Here is a 21,542-nt window from a genome sequence, read left to right as displayed (position 1 = left end):
CCGCCCCCTGCCCGCAGCCCCGAGCTGCCAGCACCCGGCTGCGCCAGCCAGCGGCCGCGGGGCCAATGCGGCGCGGGGGGCGGGTTGCGGGGCGGGGATTGTTTACGTCTCGCTCGGGAGCCGAAAGTAGGTCACGGCCGCCCGGCGGAACGGTGGCAGGTGAGCGGTGGCGGGCGGCGTCCGCACCCCGCGCCCCCCGCGGTCCTCCCGGCGCCGCCGCGCACGGCCGCCGCGCCCGCTGGCCTGGCGGGACCGCTGGCGGCAGGAGGCCCCGGCGCGCCTTTGTTCCTGCGGGCGGCGGCGCCGGGGGGGCCCGGGGGCTGGGCGGGCGGCCCCGCCGCAGTCTCCGCGACAGCGCGGAGGCGGAGATCCGTGCGGGCCGGGTCCCGGAGCGCGCCGCCTGCCGTGCGCTGCTGCGGGGCCGCCGCCTGCGCCGGGCGGGCGGGAGCGGCGCCTCGGGGAGTGGGCGGGGGCCGCTCGTGCGAGCCCGGTGTCCGACCGCGGGGCAGCCCCTGGCCTCCCGGGGCTCTGGGTCCTGGTGACAGCCAGGCAGGAGACAGCCCCGAAGGCGGCGTGTTGCTGGGAGAATGCAGGGAAGGAGAGGCATGCCGAGCAAAGGGCAGGAAAGGGCTCGCACCTGGACCCAGGCCCTTGCGGCTTGGAGCAGCACGGAGAACTTGATAGGTTTTGCGGGATGTTGCATATTGTCTTAATAATGCAAGGCCGAGGACTTTCAAGATTGGTTGAAACTTGCTTAAATTTTTAAGATTTGTGTTTCCAAAAAGTCAGCTTGGCTGTAATGAGTGAAGTGGGAGGAGCCAGAGTGAAGGTGAGTTGTGGCTAGAAGTCGGGGTGGCAGCGGGGATGGAGGGGTTCAGGACACGGTTTGGAGGCGGTGCTGGGCGTGTGGGGCTGTCAGGCTACCGCCCGAGGGAGGAAAGGGGTGTTCAGGGTGACTGCTATGGGTCTGGCATGAGGAACTGGGAGGTTGGAAATGCCATTTGTTAAGCTGAACAACAGAGGAGGAGCCAGACAAGGTTTGAGATGCCTGAGGGACAGCTGGGTTCGTCAGGCTGAGCTCAGACAGGGGCTGAGATATGCATTTGAGAGTCATGGGCTTCTGGACAGTGTTCCACACTCTGTGCCTCGCGTTCATCAAGGTGCTTGCACACTGGAGGGAGTCTGAGGTTGGGAAGAGTTCCAGAGCCCGTGCTCGGCATCCGCAGGGCTGAGAGCCTCCACCTTTGGATGGGGGTGGCACAGCTGGCAGAAGATGGTTCTCATGTCTTCTCCGCTCAGAACCTGGGTTTCCTTCCAGATCCTGTCCATCATGGCCAGGCGCCCTCGGAGCAGCAGAGCCTGGCATTTTGTCCTGAGTGCAGCCCACCGAGATGCAGATGCCCGGGCCGTGGCTCTGGCAGGGACCACTAACTGGGGCTACGACTCTGACGGGCAGGTAGGTCCTAGTGGGGGAGGTGGACGTGGCTGGACCAAGGGGTAGAGCGACCCAGGGCAGGCAGAGCCTGAGCCAGGACTGAAAGAGAAAAATGCCCCCTAGGGCAGAGGACAGGCCGGGCAGGCCCTCCTTTCCCCTGTTTAAGGACCCACGTGGTCCTGGGGTGACAGGACCCCAGGGCAGATACCACCTTCTTTCTGGGGCACAGCAGTTGCTTTTTTGGTTAGTTCAACAAAAGCTCCATTCTGCTTACCCAGCTGGTGTCCAAAAGTAGCTTGACGTGTGTGCTTCTGGACGTTTTCTCTGCTGTACGGATATACACTTGATGTTTGTGTACGTGGATGTAGAAAGAGAACTTCCAGTTTTTAGAGACCAGAACACCTGCGCCTTCCCCCACTCAGCAGCTCCAGAGCTCTGGGAGGCCCAGGAGCCCGGGATCCGTCAGAGGAGCAGCCGGGCTCTTGATCCATAGTGCGAGTTGCCTGCCGTCCGAGAGCGCCTCGCTGGACAACCCCAGCCGTGGCGGACGTCACGGCCTGTGTCTGTGTCTGTGGTGGGCACTGTGGATGGCTTCTCAGAGCTCTCAGACCAGGGCAGGGGTTCAGTTCTGCTCTGAGTCACCTCAGCTTCTTCCTGCAGGGGTGATCATTGGGTGACTGGGCTCTGCCATGTCATAGCCACCCCGTGTTACTGCCCTGAGAGGAAGTGGCTGTGTCTTCTTTAGAGTGAGGGTGGCTGAGCCCCGTGGAACTGCCAGAGCCCGGGGGGAGAACTGGAGGCGGTGGCTCTGAGTTGGTAGTGTCCTGGGCCCCTTCCTAGGGCCTCCCCAAATTCCCTGCCCAGGCCAGAGAGAGGCCTCAGCCTGCATTCCTGCCCCGCCTCCAGCTCCCCCGACCACGTGACCTGAGCAGTCTGTTCTCCCGCCTGTCTCTCCCTTGCCAACTCATCGCTATAAGATGCAGGAGGTGTTGGGGGGCCAGGGCATAGCATGTGACACATGTTTGTAGCCTGTCTGTCACCTAATGGGCTTGGAGGCCTTGGCTGTGTGGGTGAGCATGTCGGCCTGAGCACATACCCCCCTTCAGCTCTGATGCTTGTTCTGCGGTCTGTGTACCCACTGCCCCCTGCTCCGGGGCTGGCCAGGCGGCCCTCTGGCTCAGGTCTATGACCCTGGCGCTTGAGAAAGTGGGAAGGGGGTTGCCTCTGACTAGCATGGGTCTTCCTTGGCTTTTGAGGGATCAGCATTCCATGCAAGTGGGGTGCTTTGGGCCTTCTTTCCATCTCCTGTTGGTGTCTGTCTCTGAGGCTTCTGGCCTCCGTAGCTCAGTCTCGGCTGCATGGCTTCTGTGTGGCTGCTCCGTAGCCCTGGGTGTGATGGGAGATAAACAAGGAGCAGGTTTTTTCAGCCTCTGTTCTAGTGGGAGAAAGCAGATCAGAACAGGAGCACAGCATGGGAGGGAGGGGCTGAAAGAGCCTCTTTGAAGTGCAGTCTAGGGGCACAGAGGCTGCCACCACCATAGGAGACAGATGGACACAACTGTGGTGAGGGGGGTTGGGGTGTGGGCCTTACACTCAGAGCAGCAGGATGCTGAGGTGTGCCAGGCCCTGGCCCGGATCTGGCTGGCCTGCTATGCAAACGGCATTTCTGGAGAAGAGCTCCTGGAGGTCAGGAAAGTAGGGGGTGGAGGGTGCAGCCTGACCAGGACCCCAGCCAGCGAGGGCTGCCAGAGCAGCACATAGAGCCCATCTGCACACCGGGCCTGGTCAGGAAGGCCTCAGCCCCTTGCAGGTTGGCCCAGGGTCTGTGCACAGAAAGCACCTATAGCCTCCGTGGCTGGCCTTCAGGAAGGGTCTGGCTCTGGGCCACAGTCAGGCCCCGGAGACGTGGAACACGTGCCATGAGGATTGGGCCCCTCGGGTAGAGGGCCAGGTCCCCACTGAATGTCTTCCTGCGGCAGAAGCTTCATGTGTGGACGTGGGAGCACGGGGCTCTGGGGCCCTGTGCTGTGGGTTAAGACCCATTCCATGGATGACCAGAGGGCCACAGCCCAGGACAGGTGCAGGGGCTCTGCCACTGTGAGGGGCCCCCTGGAGCCTACAGGCTCCCTGTGCGGAGAGCCGGGCTGCCTCTGTTGGGTCAACCACAGACTGCGTCCTGGGGCTCCCTTGCTTCAGGCGGCCCAAAGGAGAAACTTCGGAGTAGGAAGCCCCACCTGGCTGGTTGTCAGCGGGGCGCACAGTGACCCCAGGGCTGTGCGGAGATGGGGTGGAGCCCTTGAGCCCATTTCCCAGGAGACCAGAGGAGGTATCGGGGTCACTGGGGGGATGGTGCTGGGCAAGGGTGGGGGCTGACGGTGAGCAGGAGACCCAGGGAAGCCCTCTGAGGCCAAATCTGCAGCCGCTTCCTTGGGGCATCGGTGTGGCTGACCCGCACGTGGCGGACGTCAGGACGGAGGGCAGAGGGTGCGCCAGGCGGGAGCAGCCAGTTCTTCTCTCGCAGCACAGTGACTCAGACTCCGACCCCGAGTTGTCGGCCCTGCCGCCGCCCATCCCCAGCGCCGTGCCCGTGACCGGGGAGTCCTTCTGTGACTGTGACGGCCAGAGCGAGGCCTCTTTCTGCAGCAACTTGCACACGGTGCACCGTGGCAAGGCCAAGGACTGCCGCTGTGGCGAGGAGGACGAGCGTGAGAACTGAGGGGGGGGGGGGGAGGACCCAGGGCTGGGGGGGAGGGTGAGCCTGGCCTGCATGACCTCCAGCCCTGGTCTCTTCTGCTGCTGCAGACTTTGACTGGGTGTGGGACGACCTGAACAAATCCTCGGCCACTCTGCTGAGCTGTGACAACCGGAAAGTCAACTTCCACACGGAGTACAGCTGTGGCACGGCGGCCATCAGGGGCACCAAGGAGCTGGGGGAGGGCCAGCACTTCTGGGAGATCAAGATGACCTCACCGGTCTACGGCACCGACATGGTCAGTGGTCAGCAGGCTGGTGGGGGGTGGGGCTGGCAGGTGTGACCCCAGGTGCCCAGGCCCTACACCCCCTCTGCCCGCCCGGCTCTTCCCAGATGGTGGGCATCGGGACGTCAGACGTGGACTTGGACAAGTACCACCACACATTCTGCAGTCTGCTCGGGAGAGACGAGGACAGCTGGGGTCTCTCCTACACGGGTGCGCAGGGCCCTGAGGGCAGGCAGGACAGGGGTGGGGGGACAACGTAACCTGAGGGAGCAGGGCTCACCCCATCCCACTGCCCCCCCCACCCAGGGCTCCTCCATCACAAGGGCGACAAGATGAGCTTCTCATCGAGGTTCGGCCAGGGCTCCATCATCGGCGTGCACCTGGACACCTGGCACGGGACGCTCACCTTCTTCAAGAACAGGAAGTGCATAGGTGAGGGCAGCCGTGACCTTGACCTGTGCCTGCAGGGTGTGGACCGCAGACCCCGGGGGAGCCCCCAGGCTTCCTGGAAGCCTGTCTCACAGACTCCTGAGGTCCTGGGGTTCCCCAGGGCGGGGCAGTGTGAGGGGTGGATGCACCGCCCCAGGAACGACGCCGGGGCTCAGGCTGTGCTCCCGGCTCCCCCAGGCGTGGCGGCCACCAAGCTGCAGAACAAGAAGTTCTACCCGATGGTGTGCTCCACGGCAGCCAAGAGCAGCATGAAGGTGATCCGCTCGTGCGCCAGCATCACCTCCCTGCAGTACCTGTGCTGCTATCGGCTGCGCCAGCTGTGGCCTGACTCCGGGGACACGCTGGAGGGGCTGCCCCTGCCGCCCGGCCTCAAGCAGGTGCTGCGCCACAAGCTGGGCTGGGTCCTGAGCATGAGCTGTGGCCGCCGCAAGCCCCCCACACCCTCCCCCAAGGACACGGCCAACGCCAGTGGCCCTGAGACCCGGCACTACCAGAGGAAACGCTGCCGACGGACCGAACTCCTTTCCCCGTGAAAACTGTTTTCCCGGGCCGAGCGGCTGCGTCCTCCATCCCTGCCTTCCGACCGGGCTCCAGAGGGAGCACTCGGGCCGAGGTCTTGTCTTGGCATCTGCCCCTCTGCCCCTGCCCACCTGACGCTGGGACAGACTCCGTGGCCGAGAGCATCTGTTTCCTGCGCCGTGTGTGGAAGCGGCTACCCTGGCTCTTCTGGACCGACCGCGGGCATGGAGGCCGCCCAGGAGCTGAGGCCGCCGCCCGCGAGGATGCCGCTAGTCGCGGCCCACGCAGTTGCCGCCGGCCTTGAGTTTCCCTTCACTTGCTTTTGCATGTCGTCAGCTGCTGTTTCTCCCGTCCCAGACTGAAGTGACCGTAATAAACTTAGACTTTACGTAAGGCCTCCATGGTGGCAGGATGAAAGGAGTCGGGGCCGAGGCCTCGTGGCATCACAACACTCTCCAGGAGAGACAGCGCAATTCTCTTTCCTCCCTCGAGACTTTGTTTTACTGCTTCTTAGAAAGTGTCACCCCCCAAGTCTCCCCATGACTGGTGTTTTATTGCTCCCTTCCTGACCCCCCCCCCCCCGCAACTGGGCCCTGGCTCCATGGCCAGTGTGTATAGGACCCAGGGCAGGGGAAGCTCACCCCCTCCTCTCCTGCCCATCCCAGTTACCCGGGAATATTCCAGCCACCCTGCGCCCTCCCACCCGCTCCAGGGGCAGTGCCCTGTTCCCTCTCCCTGGTACTTAGTCAGACCCTGCGTGGGGTGGACCACGTTCTGTCCTGCTAGCCTGTGAGACAGGGTCCCTTCCTGTCCCCCAGGCATGGTCAGGAGCCCAGGTCCAGCAGGAGCTCAGGGTTGGTGGCAGTCAGGAAGAGGCAGATGCGGCGGGAAAGGTCAGGCCCCACCCTGCGGGGCCGCACACCGTCGCCCGTCTTCACGGGGAGGTCTGCCAGGAGGGCCAGGCGCTCCTGCTCCGTGCTGCAGCTCGTGTATGCCTAGAGCAGGCACGGGGATAAGCACAGCAGCTCTTGGGGACCTGGCTCCACACCAGGAGGGGTGCCGGGGGACCCACCTGCTGCAGAAGGCGGGGGGAGGGGAAGGCGGTGACAATGGCATCGGCCATGGCTGGGCTGACCCGGTGGAACTGCCTGATCTGCCGCCACCAGACCCCCCGCAGCCCTGTGCCATCTTTTGCCACATGCTCGCCGGCTGCCCAGCGCCCATCCACACAGAAGGAAAAGGCACGGGATTCCCGGTACCGCCTGCAAACAGGGAAGCTTCTAGAGGCTTCAGGTCTTCAGAGTATCCCATTCTCCCGGCTCCACAAAGCCCTCAGCCCTCTCTGCTCCCAAAGAGACCAGAGAGCTCCCACCCCCCTCCAGGTGTCCCTGTCCCCTCCCCCAACCACAGCCACCGGTCAGGGTGGGGGTCACGCACTTGAAGGGGCGCTGAGCGAGGGCCTTGGTGAAGGCGCACACATGCTGACTCAGCTCCTGCCAAGAGTCCACCAGCAGCACATCCACATGTGCCCAGAGTTGCAGGAGTACCAGGGCCTGAGGAGGTGAGCCCAGGGTGTGGGTCAGACAAGGTCACCCCAGGAGGGGACACAGCTCAGACCAACCGCACGTGCTGCTCCGGGACCAAAACCGGGGCTGCAGGGCCTTGGAGAGCAGCCAGGACCAAGTGCTAGGACCAAGGGCAAGCACCTCACCCTACCCGACAGGCCCTTACCTCCTCCACCTGGGGCCAGCTGAGTGCCATTGGGGCATGGGCCATCGCTGGACTCTCTCGCTGCCGCCTCTCCTGGCTGCTGGGCTGGGGAGACCTGAGCAGAGGCAACCGTCCCTCTGACTCCCCATACCCCACTACTGCCCCTGAACCCCCCAAGGAAGGGAGTTAGCCATATCACAGCAGCCCCCAGAGCCACCACTACCTTTCCCCTGAACTCCCGTACCCCAGCCAGGCCTAGTAAGGGCATGAGAGTGACTGGTACCACAGGTAGGCATCCAGCCCGATGACAGCCAGATGGGCGCTGGTAGAGCTCTCAGGACAGATCCAGGGCACAGAGCAAGATAGGCCACAAGTCTGCAAACCAAGGTTTAACACACCTGTTTCTGCGGCTGCAGCAGGCAGCAGACAGAAGAGAAACCGGCCTGGGAGTGACCCAGTGGTCCCGGGGAGAGAAGGAAACAGGCTTCTTCCGCCCAGTCCACTCCTGTTGGAAACCAGCTGTGTGCTTCCCACAAGGTCAAGAGACCTATGAAAACCCCCAACACCTCCCAGGCACCTGGAAGAGCAGCACTGAACCCCCACCCACTATTTCTATCTCTGCACCCCAACCCGTCATCGGCCTAACTTTCGGCACGTACTTGAGAAATGCTAAACCACAAACATGGAGATCCACACAGGTTCTAACCTAACGCCTTTGCCTTATCACGCGGCTCTCCAGAGAACCTTCCTTAACCTGGCTTTTACCCTCCAGCGGCGGCCCCCAGCTGCTCCCAGGCCAAGAACCCATGTGGCTCCCCGTCCCACCCACATCTCAGTGGTTGCTGACTGCACCCCGGGGGGCTGACGCACACACCCCATCCAGCCCCTCTCTCCTGGCAGAGCAGCTCCCCCAGGCTAAGGAGCCCAGCCCCTCGAGAAGTGTGGAGAAGGACTACTGCCTGCCCCACCCCCCGGAGCACCTGGGTCAGCTGCACGATGCCCCGAAGAAACTCCTCGGGCTCCAGGAGCAGAAGGAGGTCCTGTTCATCTGCACCCCACACCTCCGAAGGCACCTGTGGGGACATCCAGAGACACTGCTGCCCACCCTCCACCTCCCAAGCCCTAGGGCCCTGCCTTGGGCACCCCAGCGGCTCCAAGGCCCTGCCCACACTGCTCTACAGAAGACCCACATCCCATCCCCGGCCAAGTGCAAGGCCAGTTCAGGTCCACAGACACCAGCCCTGCAACTCACCAGCACCCCCTCAGCGTTTCTGCTTCTAGCTCACTGGTCTGCAACACTTGCAGGCTTATGTGAAGTTATGGGGAGCAAACACTCAGGACAGGGGTGCACTCTGTAGCCTCAGGACACTCACAGTGCAGGGACAAGGGTCCGGCTTCGCTCTGGTCCACCTGAGGCTCCGGGCCGGGCGCTGCGGTTCGAGGTGGTACTCACAGCCCAGGGCGCCCAGGGCCTCCAGCAGGATGCTGGCACGAGCATCTTCCAGAAGGGCTGGGATGGACCGCAGGGACACGGCTGTCAGCACGGCCTGGCTGCGGAGAGCCGACCCCCGGCCTGGGCCCGGCCGCCTGCAGACCACGCGGCTGCTCGGCTAGGAAACCGACCCAATTCCGGGGGGGGGGGGGCTCGGAGGTGCCGCCGTCGCCCCCGGCGCTCCCCGCACCTGGGTCCACGCGCACCGCCACGCGCCGCAGAGCCTGCTCCGGCCGCAGCGCCTCGGCCGCCGCCCTGCGCTCCTCCGTCGCCGCCCTGCGCTCCTCCGCCGGCCCTCGGGCCCTCGCGCGGGCCTCTGCGCCGGCGGGGCCCTCGCCGTCCGAGTCCGAGACCTCCCAGGTCGGGGGCCGCCGCCGCCCCCCGCCCCGGGCCCCGGCCTGGCGCGAGCACCCCGCCCTCCGGGAGCCCTCCCGCGCCATCGCCGACCCGGCCTCCACTCGGCTTTCGGCCGCACCCGGACGCCTTTCCGCGGGACACCGGCCACTTCCGGCGGCGGCGGCGCGGCTTCCGGTCGGTGCACCGACGAGCGGGGCGCCGACTATGGCGCCGAAGAAGGTGCGGCCGCGGCTCGTGGCCGAGCTGGCCCGTCGCGTGCGGGCCCTGCGGGAGCAGCGAGAGCGGCCGCGCGACTCGCAGCGGTACGCCCTGGACTACGAGACGCTGACGCGGCCGCACTCGGGCCGCCGGCTGCCGGCGCGCGCCTGGGCCGACGTGCGCCAGGAGAGCACCCTGCTGCAGCTGCTCGGCCGCCTGCCGCTCTTCGGCCTGGGCCGCCTGGTCACGCGCAAGTCCTGGCTCTGGCAGCACGACGAGCCGTGCTACTGGCGCCTGACGCGCGTGCGGCCCGACTACACGGCGCAGGTGCGTGCGCGCGGCTTCCCCGGCGCCCCGGCCGCGGGGAGGGGGCGAGCGCGCGCCCCGAGCCCACGCCCTGTGCGCTTGCTTTGCAGAACCTGGAGCACGGAAAGGCCTGGGGCTTGCTGACCTTCAAAGGTGAGGCGCTGGGGACGGGGCGGGGCCCCCCCGGCTGCCGGCCATAGCCGGCCCCGCGAGCGCATGTGCGCTCAGCCCCGGCCTTCTTTCCCAGGACGGACGGAGAGCGAGGCCCGGGAGATCGGGCAGGCCATGTACCACGACTGGCGGCTGGTGCCCAAGCACGAGGAGGCGGCCTTCACCGCGTTCACGCCGGCGCCACCCGAGGACGCTCCGCGTTGCGTGCCCTACCCGCCGCTCCTCCGGGCAATGATTCTAGCAGAGCGGCAAAAAAAGGGGGACGCCAGCACCGAGGAGCCTATGCTGCATCTGGAGCGGATCCGAGCGGATCCCTGGGACTACCCTGCGAAACAGGAGGCGAAGAGAAAGGCCAAGGCAACGCCGGTCTAAATGCCAGCACGGGGTGGCCGCGCGACCGGTGTCTAGCGCCGGGTCCCGGTTTGTGAATGAAGACGCCTTTGGGCTGCGGCTGGGACGGCCTCCTGGGGACGTGGAGCCAGACCCTGCCCCTCGCGCCTTTGCTGTGGGCGAGCGGGCAGCGGGAGCTGCGGGGGGTGGCGGGGCTGGCAGCGCGGAGCCCCAGCGCGGGTCGCTTCCCCCTACGTGCGGCCGCTGCCAGACTCAGCCGAGAACCGTGTGCGCGCGAATAAAGGCAGAACCAGTGGCCTGGTTGTGGTTTTCTTGGAGTTTGGGGATGGGCAGCCACAGCCGGTTGTCCGCGGGGCTGGGGAGGAGAAGCCGACCCCGTGGGGCGCCCGGCCCCGCGGCGCCCGAGGGATGCGGATGCCTGGGCGGCTGCCGTCTGGCCCCTTTAAGCGCAGGCCCCGCCCGCGCCGCCGCCGCCATCATGCTGTGCCTGCTGCTGACCGTGCTCGCCCACCTCTTCCCGGCTGGTGAGCGGCGCGGGCCGGGGCGGGGGGTAGGGTGGGGGAGCAGCCGGGCCTGACGCGCCCCGACCCCGCGGGTCCCCGCAGCCTGCGCCGGCGTGCACGAGCGCACCTTCCTGGCCGTGAAGCCCGACGGCGTGCAGCGGCGGCTCGTGGGCGAGATCGTGCGGCGCTTCGAGCGCAAGGGCTTCAAGCTGGTGGCGCTGAAGCTGGTGCAGGTGAGGGCGCGCGGGGGAGGGGGGGCGGCGGCGGGGCGCGGGAGGCGGCGGTCGGGGACCCCGGCGCGCGCGGCCCGTCCCCACCCCGGCCCCCCGCAGGCCTCGGACGAGCTGCTGCGCGAGCACTACGCCGAGCTGCGCGAGCGTCCCTTCTACGGCCGGCTGGTGGACTACATGGGCTCGGGGCCGGTGGTAGCCATGGTGAGTGCGGCCGCGGGAGGGCGGGCGCGCGGGCGCGCGGGGCCGACGCAAGGCCGGTGTCCTGAGTCCCGCCGGCCCGCGCGCAGGTGTGGCAGGGGCTGGACGTGGTGCGCGCCTCGCGGGCGCTCATCGGGGCCACCGACCCGGCCGACGCCGCGCCCGGCACCATCCGTGGGGACTTCTGCGTCGAGGTTGGCAAGTAAGGCCGCAGCGGCGCGCGCCCAGCCCCTGCCACGCCCCAGCGGCCGCCGGCGCTCACGCGGCGCTCCCGCGCTCTCCGCAGGAACGTGATCCACGGCAGCGACTCGGTGGAGAGCGCCCGCCGCGAGATCGCGCTCTGGTTCCGCGGCGACGAGTTGCTGTGCTGGGAGGACAGCGCCGGGCACTGGCTGTACGAGTAGCCCCTCCGGCCCCTCCTGTTTGCAGCCCGCCCTGGCCCGCAGCTTTGACCAGCATTTCTTTGCACAGTAAAGTGAAGCAAATCCTTAACCTCCCGCTGGTCTGGACCCAGGGACACGGGGCTACGATGTTAAGACATTTATTACATACAGAGCGGATACGTGGGTTCGCTTGCAGGGCCAAAGCCTGAGGGGATCACCACCCAGCCCCTTCCCCCAGCTGCACCCACCCGGCTAGCCCCCGAGTCACTTCACGGCCCCGTGGGAACAGACAAGGGACTGGACGTACATCACAGTGGAGAGTGGCAGGGTGGTGGGGAGAAGCCTGCAGCTGCACGTGGCTGTGGCGGTGGCTGGCTGGGCTCGTGGGGTGGCTGCCCCAGATCTGTGCTTCTCTGGTGGGAGGTGGGTGGGCAGCAGGGCCTCTCGAGCAGGAGTAAGGCCTGGACCTGGGCAGGTCAGGGAGGTGCAGTCCAGGGCGGCACCCTGCTAAGCCGGCAGGCATCCACGCCTAGAGCCCGCTGGAGGCAGCTCCTGCCCCAGCCCTTGCAGGCTGTCTTCAGTTGCCCTCAAGGGAGCAGGCCACACTGCCAGCCCTAGGCACTTCATAGTGTGTCTTGGGAGCCGGGCTCCTTGGAGACTGGGAGGCAGGCCCCGGACCACGTGCCCCCCTGTCACCCGGAGGCTCAGCCTGTGTCCTAGGACTGACCCCAGGAGAGGCCAGGGGCCTCCCCTTCTTCCTGAGGCCTGGGCCTGCCTTGGCAGCCTGAGAAATTCCACCCTAGGGGATCTGGGAGGGGGAGGACTCCTACCAGGTGGGTCTTCTGCCCAGGGGGAGCCAGGGAGAGCCGGGCACACGGGGTGAGCAGGAAGAGGGCATCTGTCTCCATCTTCTCAAGCAGCTGCCTTACGCAGCCTGGCTACGTGTTTCCATGCCAATTCCCGGGGCAGGCATGAGGGTGTGGGTGGGGGTTGTCCAGGGAAGGCTTGTGGCTGGGCCGGCTCCCTACCACCCCTTCAGGCAGCAGGCAAAGGCAGGTGGGTTCTGGCTGGGAAGACTTGGGCTGAAGTCCCTGCTTCCTGCCTTGGGGGGTCCTCGGAGTGAGGGAAGTGGGGGGGTCCCAGGGTGCAGCTGGGGGCCCTCCACAGGGCCTTCTCCCAGCCCGACCTACCCCAGGATGCTGCCTTGCTTTGGCCCTCAAGTACCCCCAGGACATGAGAACTTGGGACCGGGTCCAGCCAGAAGCTGCTGGGGCCGTTGTCTGAGAGGTTCTTCCCCTCCCGGTGAGGGTGCCACCCCGCTCCCTCACCGCCCTCCCAGCCAGACCCGCATTGTGATCCGCCCTCGAGGAGGCCCGGCCCTAAGGTGAAAGCTGCAGGTTGAGAGGTTATAAGAGGGGCGGGCGCCGGGCTGCCTGTGGGGCGGGCAGCGGGCAGGCGGGTGGGGCTGTATGTACACGGCGTCGGGCAGGCGGGGCGGTGGAGGCCGGAGCCTCACTCGGGGCTGTAGGACACCTGCCACACAATGATGTGGCTGCGCTCTGCCTTGGACAGCAGGGGCTTCACCTGGCTCACGTCCCCGGCGCTCTCCTCTGTGTCGTCATCCTCTCCGTCCCCTGGACAGACATCGGCCGCTGTGAGGGGACGGCCCTGTGGGGATCCCAGGACCCTGGGCAGCGCCCACTCACCGATGCGGAAGTCGATGTAGCCCTCCCCGCCGCTCAGCACCAGCACGTTTTTCAACTTCTGGCCCTCGGCGTCTGAGGCTGGGGCGGCGGGCCCGGGGCTCTCGGACGGGCTGTCGAGCACGCTGCCGTTGAGAGTGGCCAGCACGTTCCCTGTCGTCGGGGCACAGGGGTGTCAGCCGGGCCGCCAGCACCCCCCACACGGGCTCCCGGAGGGAAGGCCATGCCGCAGCCGGGCCAGGAGGGGGTCTGGCCCCTCACCTGGCACAGACACAAAAAATTTGACGGCATCACGGTGCCCGTGGAAGCAGAGCTGGGCCTGGGCCATCGAGCAGTAGGGGATGAAGCTGCTGGCCGACTTGTCACTGCTGTCGTCGCCATACACGTGGATGACGCCCCCTGGGCGGGCTCCCTCCCCAGATGTGGGGGACGTTTTGTTGGCTGGAGAGAGAGAAGGGCCGCAGGGCCTGAGCCCGGGTAGGAGACTAGATTTCCAGCAGGCAAGGGCAGTGCGTGAGTGCCCACCGCCAAGGGGCAAGGCCAGCCTCAGCCCACAGGGCATCTCAGGTGGGGGCTGCCTTGTAAGGGTGGGAGGCGGGGGCTCCGGACTTACCTCGGAGCCCCAGGAGCTGGCCTCGGTGCAGGACCACGGCTGGGAGGTGAGGGGCGCAGCATGGAAGGGAGAGGAGAGAAGTCACGGGAGGGGCGGGACAGGGCAGGCAGCACCCCCATCCTCAGGACCGTGGGCTGGCAGAGTGTGCCCCCCACCCCCAGTCACCCCCACCTGTGCAGATGTCGGGAGGGCACTCACTCTCGGTCAGCGGGATGGAGATGACCACTCCGTTGCCGGTGCCCACCCAGAGGCGGTTGCCCGCGATGAGCAGGGCTGTGATGCGTACGAAGGAGAAGCCCAGCTTGCCTGTGCCTGGGGTGAGGAGGGGGAGGGGTCGGCACGGCTGGAGCCCGGGCCCTCCCTGCCCTGACGCCCGAGCCCGGCGCAGCCCCTCACCCAGCATCTTGCTGACGTAGGGCTCGATGTCCACGTCCTGCAGGTGCTGGTGGGTGTGCGCGTGGTAGAGCCGCAGCGTGGAGTCCAAGCGGATGGACACCCACACGCCGTCGCCGATCCACGCCAGCTGCCGCACCTGGCTCTCCCGCCGCGGGTGGGCGTCGAATGATTTCTGTGGGGTCGTGGCAGCCGCGTCGATGGGGTGGTAGGGGGGCGTCGGGGGGGGGGGGCTCTGGACCCGCCATGGCCGCGGGGTCACGGTGAGGCCCGTGTAGCTCACTGCAACCTTCGCTCTGGTGCCTGCTTTGCCCCCTGGGGTCCAGGCTCCTCGGAGGAGCAGGGGCCACCCACCCCGCCCCCTCGGCCCACAGCCAGGTGGTCAGGAGAGGCGTGCGGGGCCCCCGTGGGTGTCGCTCCGATTTGCCGCAGAGTAAAGCAGCAGGCAGAACCCAGACGGGCTGGCGCTCACAGCCCAGCTGCCCTTTGCGGCCCATGATGTAGTCGCCTCCCTGAGCACGTTTCCCTTGACCCCACAAAGCCCCAGGCCCATTAGAAGGCACGTTGGGAGTGCTGTCCACCAGTGGAGCCGCTCCCCCTCCCGTGAGGCCCTCCTGCTGCCAGCACTCGCCTCGATCTGCATCGTCTTGGGCTGGATGACGTGCACCTTATTCTTGTAGCCGCACCAGACGCGGTCGCACACGACAGCCATGCAGCGGATGGAGTGGTGGGGGTGGCCGAGGTCCATCAGGTGGTAGTTGCTCAGGTCCCACTGGCCATCTGCAGGGAGCCCCAGACACCTGCTCAGGCCTGGCCAGGGCCCACCTCTGCCCACAGTGGGGGTGGCCGCTCACCCGGCTAGAGCTTCCGGGGCCTCACCTTCGCCTCGGTGGAAGATGGCCAGCGTCCCGTCGGCCAGGGCCACCAGCACTCGCCCTTTCACGTGCCTGGAATGGGATGGTGGTGAGCGAGCGGCTCCGGCCAGGCTGCCGCGGGCCCCTCCCCACGCCCTGCCCTCAGATGGGGTCACGTACACCAGGCTCAGCACGGAGTCCTTCAGCTTGATGGAGTGCAGACACTTCTTCCAGTTGGCCACGGCTGAGTGCACATAGAGCCTGTGGGAGGAGGCCGTGGTGGGCAAGGGCGCTCGCCCAGGAGACCCTCCCCAACCCCTGCCCCAGGGCCCCACCTACCAGCCGTTCTGGGCTCCCAGCCACATGGTTGGGGCAGCGCTACTGCTGGCCCCCGCGGGGTCTGCGCTGGGCTCCGGCTCGGGCTGCACCCCACCTGTGTCGGCCTCCGGCCCATTCTCGCTGCAGGAAGGATGGCTGGTCCAGGGTGGCCCGTGGGAGCCCGTCCCTGCCCACCTCGGCCAGTCTCCCCTCCCCTCCATCTGCCCCGTCCTTAGAGAGCCCACCTGCCAGGCTGGGTGCTGGGGGCCGGGGTAGGGGCCAGGTCGGTGAAGACGTGCTCCGTGAGGGGCCCAGGCCGCACCGTGGCTGCCTCTGCCTCACTGGGCCCAGAGTCTGGCACCTCCATGGCTTCCGTGGCCTCCTCCGTGGACTGAGATGGGTTGACCTTTCCGTTGGCGACAGTAGCCACCTCCCCTGAGGAAGGGAAGGGTGAGCTCGGCCGGGTGATGGGGAGGAACGAGGGGGCTTAGGGAAGGCGGCTGCCCAGGTGCAGGCCCAGCTCACCCTGGCCCTTGTCCAGCACTGGGGTGTCCCCCCGGGAGGAGCAGTTGCTGCGGGGCACGTTGCAACGGGTGGCACAGCCCACGAGGGTGATGCCCGCCAGCACGCCGTCGGCACCGGAATCCTCAGGGTTCACGTCACTGTCCAGGAAGATCTCCCCCGGAGGGTAGTCACTGTCACTGGCCGCTGGGGGGAGAGTCAGGGCCCTGTCACCCTGTGCCAAGGAGCCCCTACTACCAGACCACACCCAGGGCTCGCGTCCCGATGTGAGTGCCGGGGAAGGACGGGGGGCACCTGCTGGTGCGGAGAACGCAGTGGGCCCCAGACTCTCAGGCCAGCCCGGCCTCAGCACGTGGGCACCTGCTCACAGCCACTGCCCGCAGGCCTGGTGAACCGGCAAGAGGCATGGAGGAGTGAGACTCTGGTTTCTGGGAGCAAACAACTCTATCACCCGTCAGAAAGTTAAGAACTCTAAGGAGCTTGGGGCCATCTTGGAAAATGGCCCCCGGCAGGGCCCTTGGCCACCCCCAAATGCTGACATGAGGATTGCTGCTGAGAGGCCAAGCCAAGCCTCCGCCGGCCCCAGCTCTCCCCGCTGCAGCTGGGCGGTGGGAACTGGGTCCACTGGCAGGTCTGTGTTCAATGCCTGATTTCAATCTGTCCTGTGGCCCAACCGATCTCCCTCCAGGCGGGCGAGTGAGTGTCACCTTGGGGTCTTCTCCTGGTTGTTCACAAGACTCAGGGGCGAGATAGCCAGTGTGCTCCCCTCTGGACGCCCCCACAGGCTCCCATGTGTCCACAGCATGTCCCAAGCAAGGCTGGTACGGCCCAGCGGGCCTCCTACCATCCGGGCCGTCTGCAGGGCCCTCACCTGGAATGCTGGAGATGCACAGGACGTGGGCATTGCAGACGGTGAACTGGTCCACCACGGTGCCGGGCTGGTTGGCATCGATGATGACCACTTTGCTGGTGGTCAGGGTGCTGGTGAGGATCCACACGCGGCTGCACGTGGCGTCCGGCTCGGGGAGCTCTTTCGCCTGTTTCCAAGTACAGGAGAGAGGGCTGGCACCGAACGCAGGCCACTCCACCAGCCACAAGGTTGTGGGGGCCTCCTGAACTCTCTCAGGGTACAGCCCTGCCCGCGGCCTCAGGGGACGTCCTCCTCGCAGCAGGGCAGCAAGAACTCGGCACTGAACTTCCCGTCTAGACCGCTGGCGTGCGTGGCCTCACTCCCATGGAGGAGGGCTGGGCTCCAGTGCCACGGTCCCTGCCCCCCAGCCAGTCTGGGCCACAGAACGAAGCCTTTCCCGCCAGCCTCCTGTGCTTAGCCCCTCGCTCTGCTCCTGCGCACAGCTTGCGAGGAGGGAGACCCACCTGGGGGCCTGAGCCCTCCAGCCCTCGCACGTCCCCGCCTGCCCTGGACAGGGGGAGAGAACCTCAGATAAGCCCAGTCCTGCGTCACTGTCCCCAGCTGTCCCGTTTGTCACTCTCAATGTGACTCCAGTGCTGGGCACAGTGGTCTAGACACTGGGAGCAGCAGGGGTCCCTGGCCGGCCATCCGCTCTGACCTTCTTCTCTGGGGACGTGTGATTGCTCTTGGTCTCTCCTTCCACTTCCCTGTCACAGGTCAGAGGGTCACGGCCTGGCATGGGCTTGACTCCGTTCCCAGAGTCGTCCTCACTCGGTTTCCACCCACTCAGGTTGACGCCCGCAGCACACCACAGCTGGGAGAACAGCCACGGGTGAGCCCGCTGCCCTGCACTGGCCCACCAGGCCCCCCACAGCCCGCCCGCCCCCATCTGTCAGGCCCACGGGGCCAGCTCACCTTCATGGTTGGATCTTTCTCCACCAGAGGGCGGCAATACACGGGGACAGGCACGTTCTTCATCCGAGTGTCCTCCTGGCCCCCATTGGGACTCAGCTGCAACCACAAGGCAGAGGCCACGTGGGCGCGAGGCCTGGGCCGGGCCCTCCGGAGGTGGGGCCGTGGGGGCACCGTGGGGCTGCCCAGGCGGCTCCCCAGCTGCTGTCCTGCCTGCCCCAGCACCAGCCCCCGCCCCCGCGCCCTGCGCCCCCTGCAGCACCTGCTTGTACTTGGCCGGCAGGCTCCAGCCGCAGGCCTGCAGCCGCCCATCGTCGTTGCGCACGTGCTCGCGCACCTGGCGGTACTGCTCGCGCTTCTGCTCCCGGCGGGCGGACGACGTGCAGTCACTGGGCAGGAGGCACGCAGGTTACTTCCCGCGCAGGCCGGCGGGCCTGCCTTGCACGCAGCATGCCCGGGCCCTGGGGCCAAGGTGGCAGGACCGTGGCTCTCCCCGCACAGGCAGCACCGGCACCTGCCCGTCCAGCTCCTGCCGAGCACGGCGGGCAGCGCCCTACGGTGCAGCCTCCCCTCCCCCAGGCCTGTCTTCTGACACAAGACACAGAATTCCCTGCTTCTGCCCTAGAGCCAAAATCTTGGTATCAAAAGTAAGGAAAACACAAAATTCCAACAGAAAGTTATTCCCAGGAAGAAAGCCCACGTTGCCAGTTGACCTCCTGTCAGCTCCACGAATCTCTGGGGGGCACAGGGGTGCAGGCCACAGCCTGGGGTGGGGCCTGACCCGGCTGCCGGCTGCAGTGCCGTCTCCGAGGGCAGGGGAGCTGGGTCCCCTGAGGGGCTGTATGCAGACCTCTGGGATGAAGGGCAGGGACTGGGGCGGGGAGTGGGGACTGTGCCCACAGATACCCCATGCACCCAGTCAGGTTGGAGGGGCGCAAGGTGTGGGCACAGGGAGGTCAGCCTCTGATGCTGGCCAGCCTCCTTCCCCACCACGGACCTCGTCCCCCCGGGCAGTGAGGCAAAGGCCGCTCCTGTCTCAGAGCCTGGAGGGGCGGGACCCTGGGACCCGGGCAGGCCAGCAGGAAGAACAGGGAAGACGGTGGGACACTCACTCATCAGGGAAGAACTCCAGAGGCCGGCTGCCAGCAGAGATGGGGCACATTGCGTGGCTGCGGCGCTGGCTGAAGCCGGCCGTGGTGGGAGACTTGTAGTGGATGTTCACCGAGGGATAGGACCGCTTGGCCGGAGGGGGGCTGGACGAGGAGCTGAAGAGGCGGCTGAAGCTGCCAGTGGAGGCATGGGAAGTGAGGGGCGGCCAAAGGGGAGCCTTCCCTGCCCCTTCCCCATCCTGGCACCCCCAACTCACAACTGCCAGATGGTGGACTTCTTCTTCTCCTGGACAGACGGATGCTCTCGGGATGCTCTACAGGGGAGCAGCCGGCGGGGGGAGCCCTGCTCAGCCCACGCCCAGGCCGACTTGCCCCCAGATCACACCCCCCACCAGGCCCTGCCCAGGCCAGCCCTGCACCTCTCTTGCCTGGCACCTTCTCAGGGTGCTGGGGAGGCCCCTCCCCATGGACACACTGGGAGTCAGCATCAGGGAGGAGGTGCTCCCAGGTGGGTCACTCACAGCTTCCTGGAGGGGGCCCAGCACACCAGGCCCCAACATGCCCCAGCCCGGCTCTAGCCCAGCTAGACCCCCTGCCAGCCCTCCTGCGAGGAGGGCCAGGGTAGGGATCAGCCTGATGCCCATTGTCAGGGCCATGCCCGGTGCTCACAGCTCACAAAGGGAGACCGAAGGGGCGGGGGCGGGGGGCGCCCACCTAATCATCTCGGTCCACCGCACGGCCTCCTGGAGCTCCATCAACCTCTCCTTGTACTGGTTGCGCTCCATGAGCACACGGGCCATCTCCACCCGCGTGAAGCGACGGCGCTGTGCCATGGGGACCTTGTCCTGCAGGGAAGGGCACTGCCGTTCAGCCGGTGACGGGCTGGCCAGCAGCTCAGTCCGGCGCGCTTGGAGGCCAGCTCATGCCACGCTTCCTCTCCAGGCTGGCCTCCGGATTCCCACAGACCCTCAGGCAAACGCGGTGGGGAGGACATACGGGAGGCTACCCACCCCCAAAAGGGTATCCTTTCCAGAAGGTCACATGACATACTTGAGGAGGTTAACACAGTGACTTTTCCCACAAGCCTCTAGACCCCACAGAAACCCCAAATGCTCTCAGTCAACACTAACAGGTGACGCTGGTCCCAGGGGAACGGCAGGAAGCGTGGTCCCAGGGAAGGTGCAGGGGGCAGGACCGGGGCGGGGATGGGGGGGCGCTACGTCCAGGGGGATGCGGGAGGTTTCGGCAGATGCGTGTGGGGTCTGCCATCTGTGAGCGCGGGGGCAGGACCCAGTCTGCCCCACGTAGCTGCGTCCTGGGCTGCTGCACGCTGGCACAGGGGGAGGGACCCCAGAGGCCGCCAGGCGAGCGAGGGTCAGCCCCAGCCCCACGCGAGGAGGCCCAGGCGCTGATCCACAATCCACCCGCATGTCTGTTCTGTCCTAGCGTTCTCAGAGGTGGGGGCTGCGCAGGGTGGGCCGAAGGGGGGTGTGGCCAGCACCCTGATATGTGCATCACACGCCCCCGAAAACAACAGAGCGGACGAGCGGGGTGGTCAGTGTCCACTGTCCACCCCAGGCTGAGGAGCCAGGCCCTGCCGTCTACTGAAGGAAGACAGCCCAGTTGCTGGACCCTGGCCAGAAGGGGGTCCACGGGGTGAGGGCAGAGGCCCCTACACCCTCCCTTCAGCTCTCCCTGCAACAGTTATGAACCCCCAGGAACAGAGGGCTCTCCTCAGGACTGTCCTTGCATCTGAGGGGGCTGTTCCCACCAGGAAAGGGCAGAGGAGATGACAGAAGGGGGCTAGGAGGGCCCTGGGAGCCCACCCCACGCGGCCCGCCCCCCATGCCCCACATGTTAATAGTGGAATATACCAATTCTGTACAGAGATAGCTGCTTACATCCTCCACCTCTTCTTTGGGCTCACGGCGGGCGGTGATGGCCTCGGACTTCACTCTGCAGGAGGAGGAGGGAATTATGGCAGGGGTGGAGCCCCACCAGGCGCCAGGCCCCTGAGCACTCCTGCTAATGCCCTGGGGGACCAGTGGCCCACTGCCCCGCACGCACACGCCCTGAGGCCCAGACGTGTGTCCTGGCTGCCCCAGCAGAGGCCCAGGGCTTTGGGAACGGGAACGGGAAGGCAGAGCCAGCTGTACAGATGGCCAGCCAGCCCAATGCAGGTCTGCCACCCCCACAGGCCCACCTCCCACCCTCCCGTCACACCTCCCGTTTCCTGGAGCCACAGGCACCCCCGGGGGCGGAGGCATCAGGCTGGAAGAAAAAGGACACCGAGAAGTGCAAAGCACTGGGAAGGGATCCCCAGAGCTTTCCGGGGTTCCTCCCCGCCCTCCTTCTGAACGAACCTATGACGGTTGCCAGTGACAGGACACCTGTGCCCTCTGAGGGAGAAGAGGGGGCAGGTGGACGGTGCAGGAGCTGGATCTGGGGGCACAATGTGAGCTGCAACTGAGGGAGGAGGGGCAGGCTGCCCCGTGAGCACACTGGGGGAGTGCCTCTTTGAGTGCCCTCCAAAGGGAACCCAGAGAGGAGGGACTTGGAGTGGGGAGGGTCTGGCCCCACCCCTTCTAGGAGCCCACCTCCTCCCAGGAGCCCAGCCCCAGGCCTGGGCTCACCTCCTCAGCTCCTCCTCCAGGTCCTTGATGCGGCCCTCCAGCCTGAGTTTGGCCTGCCTGGCGGCTTCCAAGTCCCCCCTGAGCACCTCCTGCTCCCCGGACAGCTGGTCCACCTTGGCAATGAGGTCATTCTTCACCACATTCAGAGCGTTTCTTTGAGAAGGCAGAAGGTCGAGAACTCTGTGTGGACTGCTATGCACACGGTTGATGGGGGCTCAAGGGGCCCACCAGCTCCTGGGGGTCTGAGAGGGGGCCTCAAGGTGCAGAATGCAGGGAAAGGCGGTGACCCTG

The 21,542-nt window shown here is 66.5% G+C and overlaps 5 protein-coding genes across 15 annotated transcripts in view; 3 read left to right on the top strand and 2 right to left on the bottom strand.

Annotated features, from left to right (window-relative positions):
* Nucleotides 1–733: 733 nt before the first annotated feature.
* SPSB3 (splA/ryanodine receptor domain and SOCS box containing 3) lies at nucleotides 734–5,918 on the top strand. Its single transcript, XM_026484980.4, has 7 exons — nucleotides 734–829; nucleotides 1,319–1,456; nucleotides 3,957–4,140; nucleotides 4,238–4,425; nucleotides 4,521–4,623; nucleotides 4,720–4,845; nucleotides 5,041–5,918. The coding sequence occupies exons 1-7, from the start codon at nucleotides 800–802 to the stop codon at nucleotides 5,394–5,396; spliced, it is 1,125 nt and encodes a 374-aa protein (XP_026340765.1). The 5' UTR covers nucleotides 734–799; the 3' UTR covers nucleotides 5,397–5,918.
* A 63-nt stretch (nucleotides 5,919–5,981) lies between these two features.
* On the bottom strand, nucleotides 5,982–9,280 carry EME2 (essential meiotic structure-specific endonuclease subunit 2). 3 transcript variants are annotated; one of them, XM_057315524.1, is made up of 8 exons: nucleotides 8,775–9,280; nucleotides 8,466–8,602; nucleotides 8,073–8,165; nucleotides 7,491–7,597; nucleotides 7,114–7,207; nucleotides 6,820–6,935; nucleotides 6,455–6,644; nucleotides 5,982–6,377 (listed from the first exon to the last, which is right to left on the bottom strand). In XM_057315524.1, the coding sequence occupies exons 1-8, from the start codon at nucleotides 9,022–9,024 to the stop codon at nucleotides 6,207–6,209; spliced, it is 1,158 nt and encodes a 385-aa protein (XP_057171507.1). In that variant the 5' UTR covers nucleotides 9,025–9,280; the 3' UTR covers nucleotides 5,982–6,206. The 3 variants fall into 3 exon arrangements, with proteins under 3 accessions (XP_057171507.1, XP_026340763.1, XP_057171508.1); XM_026484978.4 differs by lacking the exon at nucleotides 7,491–7,597 and adding an exon at nucleotides 7,376–7,467 and having other exon boundaries at nucleotides 8,775–9,278; XM_057315525.1 differs by having other exon boundaries at nucleotides 6,223–6,644.
* MRPS34 (mitochondrial ribosomal protein S34) lies at nucleotides 9,107–10,262 on the top strand. The gene is made up of 3 exons (XM_026485024.4): nucleotides 9,107–9,466; nucleotides 9,556–9,598; nucleotides 9,693–10,262. The coding sequence occupies exons 1-3, from the start codon at nucleotides 9,146–9,148 to the stop codon at nucleotides 9,986–9,988; spliced, it is 660 nt and encodes a 219-aa protein (XP_026340809.1). The 5' UTR covers nucleotides 9,107–9,145; the 3' UTR covers nucleotides 9,989–10,262.
* Nucleotides 10,263–10,292: 30 nt separating this feature from the next.
* NME3 (NME/NM23 nucleoside diphosphate kinase 3) lies at nucleotides 10,293–11,493 on the top strand. 2 transcript variants are annotated; one of them, XM_026485012.2, is made up of 5 exons: nucleotides 10,293–10,491; nucleotides 10,573–10,703; nucleotides 10,803–10,904; nucleotides 10,991–11,095; nucleotides 11,188–11,493. In XM_026485012.2, the coding sequence occupies exons 1-5, from the start codon at nucleotides 10,293–10,295 to the stop codon at nucleotides 11,491–11,493; spliced, it is 843 nt and encodes a 280-aa protein (XP_026340797.1). The 2 variants fall into 2 exon arrangements, with proteins under 2 accessions (XP_026340797.1, XP_026340798.3); XM_026485013.4 differs by having other exon boundaries at nucleotides 10,991–11,103; nucleotides 11,188–11,393.
* MAPK8IP3 (mitogen-activated protein kinase 8 interacting protein 3) overlaps nucleotides 11,429–21,542 on the bottom strand; it is a 46,935-nt gene continuing 36,821 nt past the window's right edge. For 3 of the 8 annotated variants that reach the window (XM_026484929.4, XM_044379131.3, XM_044379127.3), the window contains 21 exons: nucleotides 21,252–21,404; nucleotides 20,493–20,574; nucleotides 19,333–19,463; nucleotides 18,876–18,932; nucleotides 18,622–18,792; nucleotides 17,772–17,898; nucleotides 17,513–17,608; nucleotides 17,256–17,411; nucleotides 16,559–16,724; nucleotides 15,691–15,873; nucleotides 15,411–15,600; nucleotides 15,187–15,306; nucleotides 15,028–15,108; nucleotides 14,873–14,940; nucleotides 14,625–14,773; nucleotides 13,997–14,168; nucleotides 13,799–13,912; nucleotides 13,601–13,639; nucleotides 13,249–13,428; nucleotides 12,991–13,140; nucleotides 11,429–12,918 (listed from right to left, as the gene is read on the bottom strand). In XM_026484929.4, coding sequence (XP_026340714.1) covers nucleotides 12,797–12,918; nucleotides 12,991–13,140; nucleotides 13,249–13,428; nucleotides 13,601–13,639; nucleotides 13,799–13,912; nucleotides 13,997–14,168; nucleotides 14,625–14,773; nucleotides 14,873–14,940; nucleotides 15,028–15,108; nucleotides 15,187–15,306; nucleotides 15,411–15,600; nucleotides 15,691–15,873; nucleotides 16,559–16,724; nucleotides 17,256–17,411; nucleotides 17,513–17,608; nucleotides 17,772–17,898; nucleotides 18,622–18,792; nucleotides 18,876–18,932; nucleotides 19,333–19,463; nucleotides 20,493–20,574; nucleotides 21,252–21,404 — 2,707 coding nt within the window. In that variant the 3' untranslated portion in view covers nucleotides 11,429–12,796. Of the gene's footprint in view, nucleotides 13,141–13,248; nucleotides 13,429–13,600; nucleotides 13,640–13,771; nucleotides 13,913–13,996; nucleotides 14,169–14,624; nucleotides 14,774–14,872; nucleotides 14,941–15,027; nucleotides 15,109–15,186; nucleotides 15,307–15,410; nucleotides 15,601–15,690; nucleotides 15,874–16,558; nucleotides 16,725–17,255; nucleotides 17,412–17,512; nucleotides 17,609–17,771; nucleotides 17,899–18,621; nucleotides 18,793–18,875; nucleotides 18,933–19,332; nucleotides 19,464–20,492; nucleotides 20,575–20,841; nucleotides 20,890–21,251; nucleotides 21,405–21,542 lie in introns of all 8 variants that reach the window. The other 5 variants (XM_057315523.1, XM_026484932.4, XM_057315522.1 and 2 more) reach the window with 4 other exon arrangements.

This window comes from Ursus arctos, unplaced genomic scaffold, assembly GCF_023065955.2.
Source record: "Ursus arctos isolate Adak ecotype North America unplaced genomic scaffold, UrsArc2.0 scaffold_2, whole genome shotgun sequence".
NCBI lineage: Eukaryota > Metazoa > Chordata > Mammalia > Carnivora > Ursidae > Ursus > Ursus arctos.
This window is presented reverse-complemented; position numbering and strand designations above follow the sequence as displayed.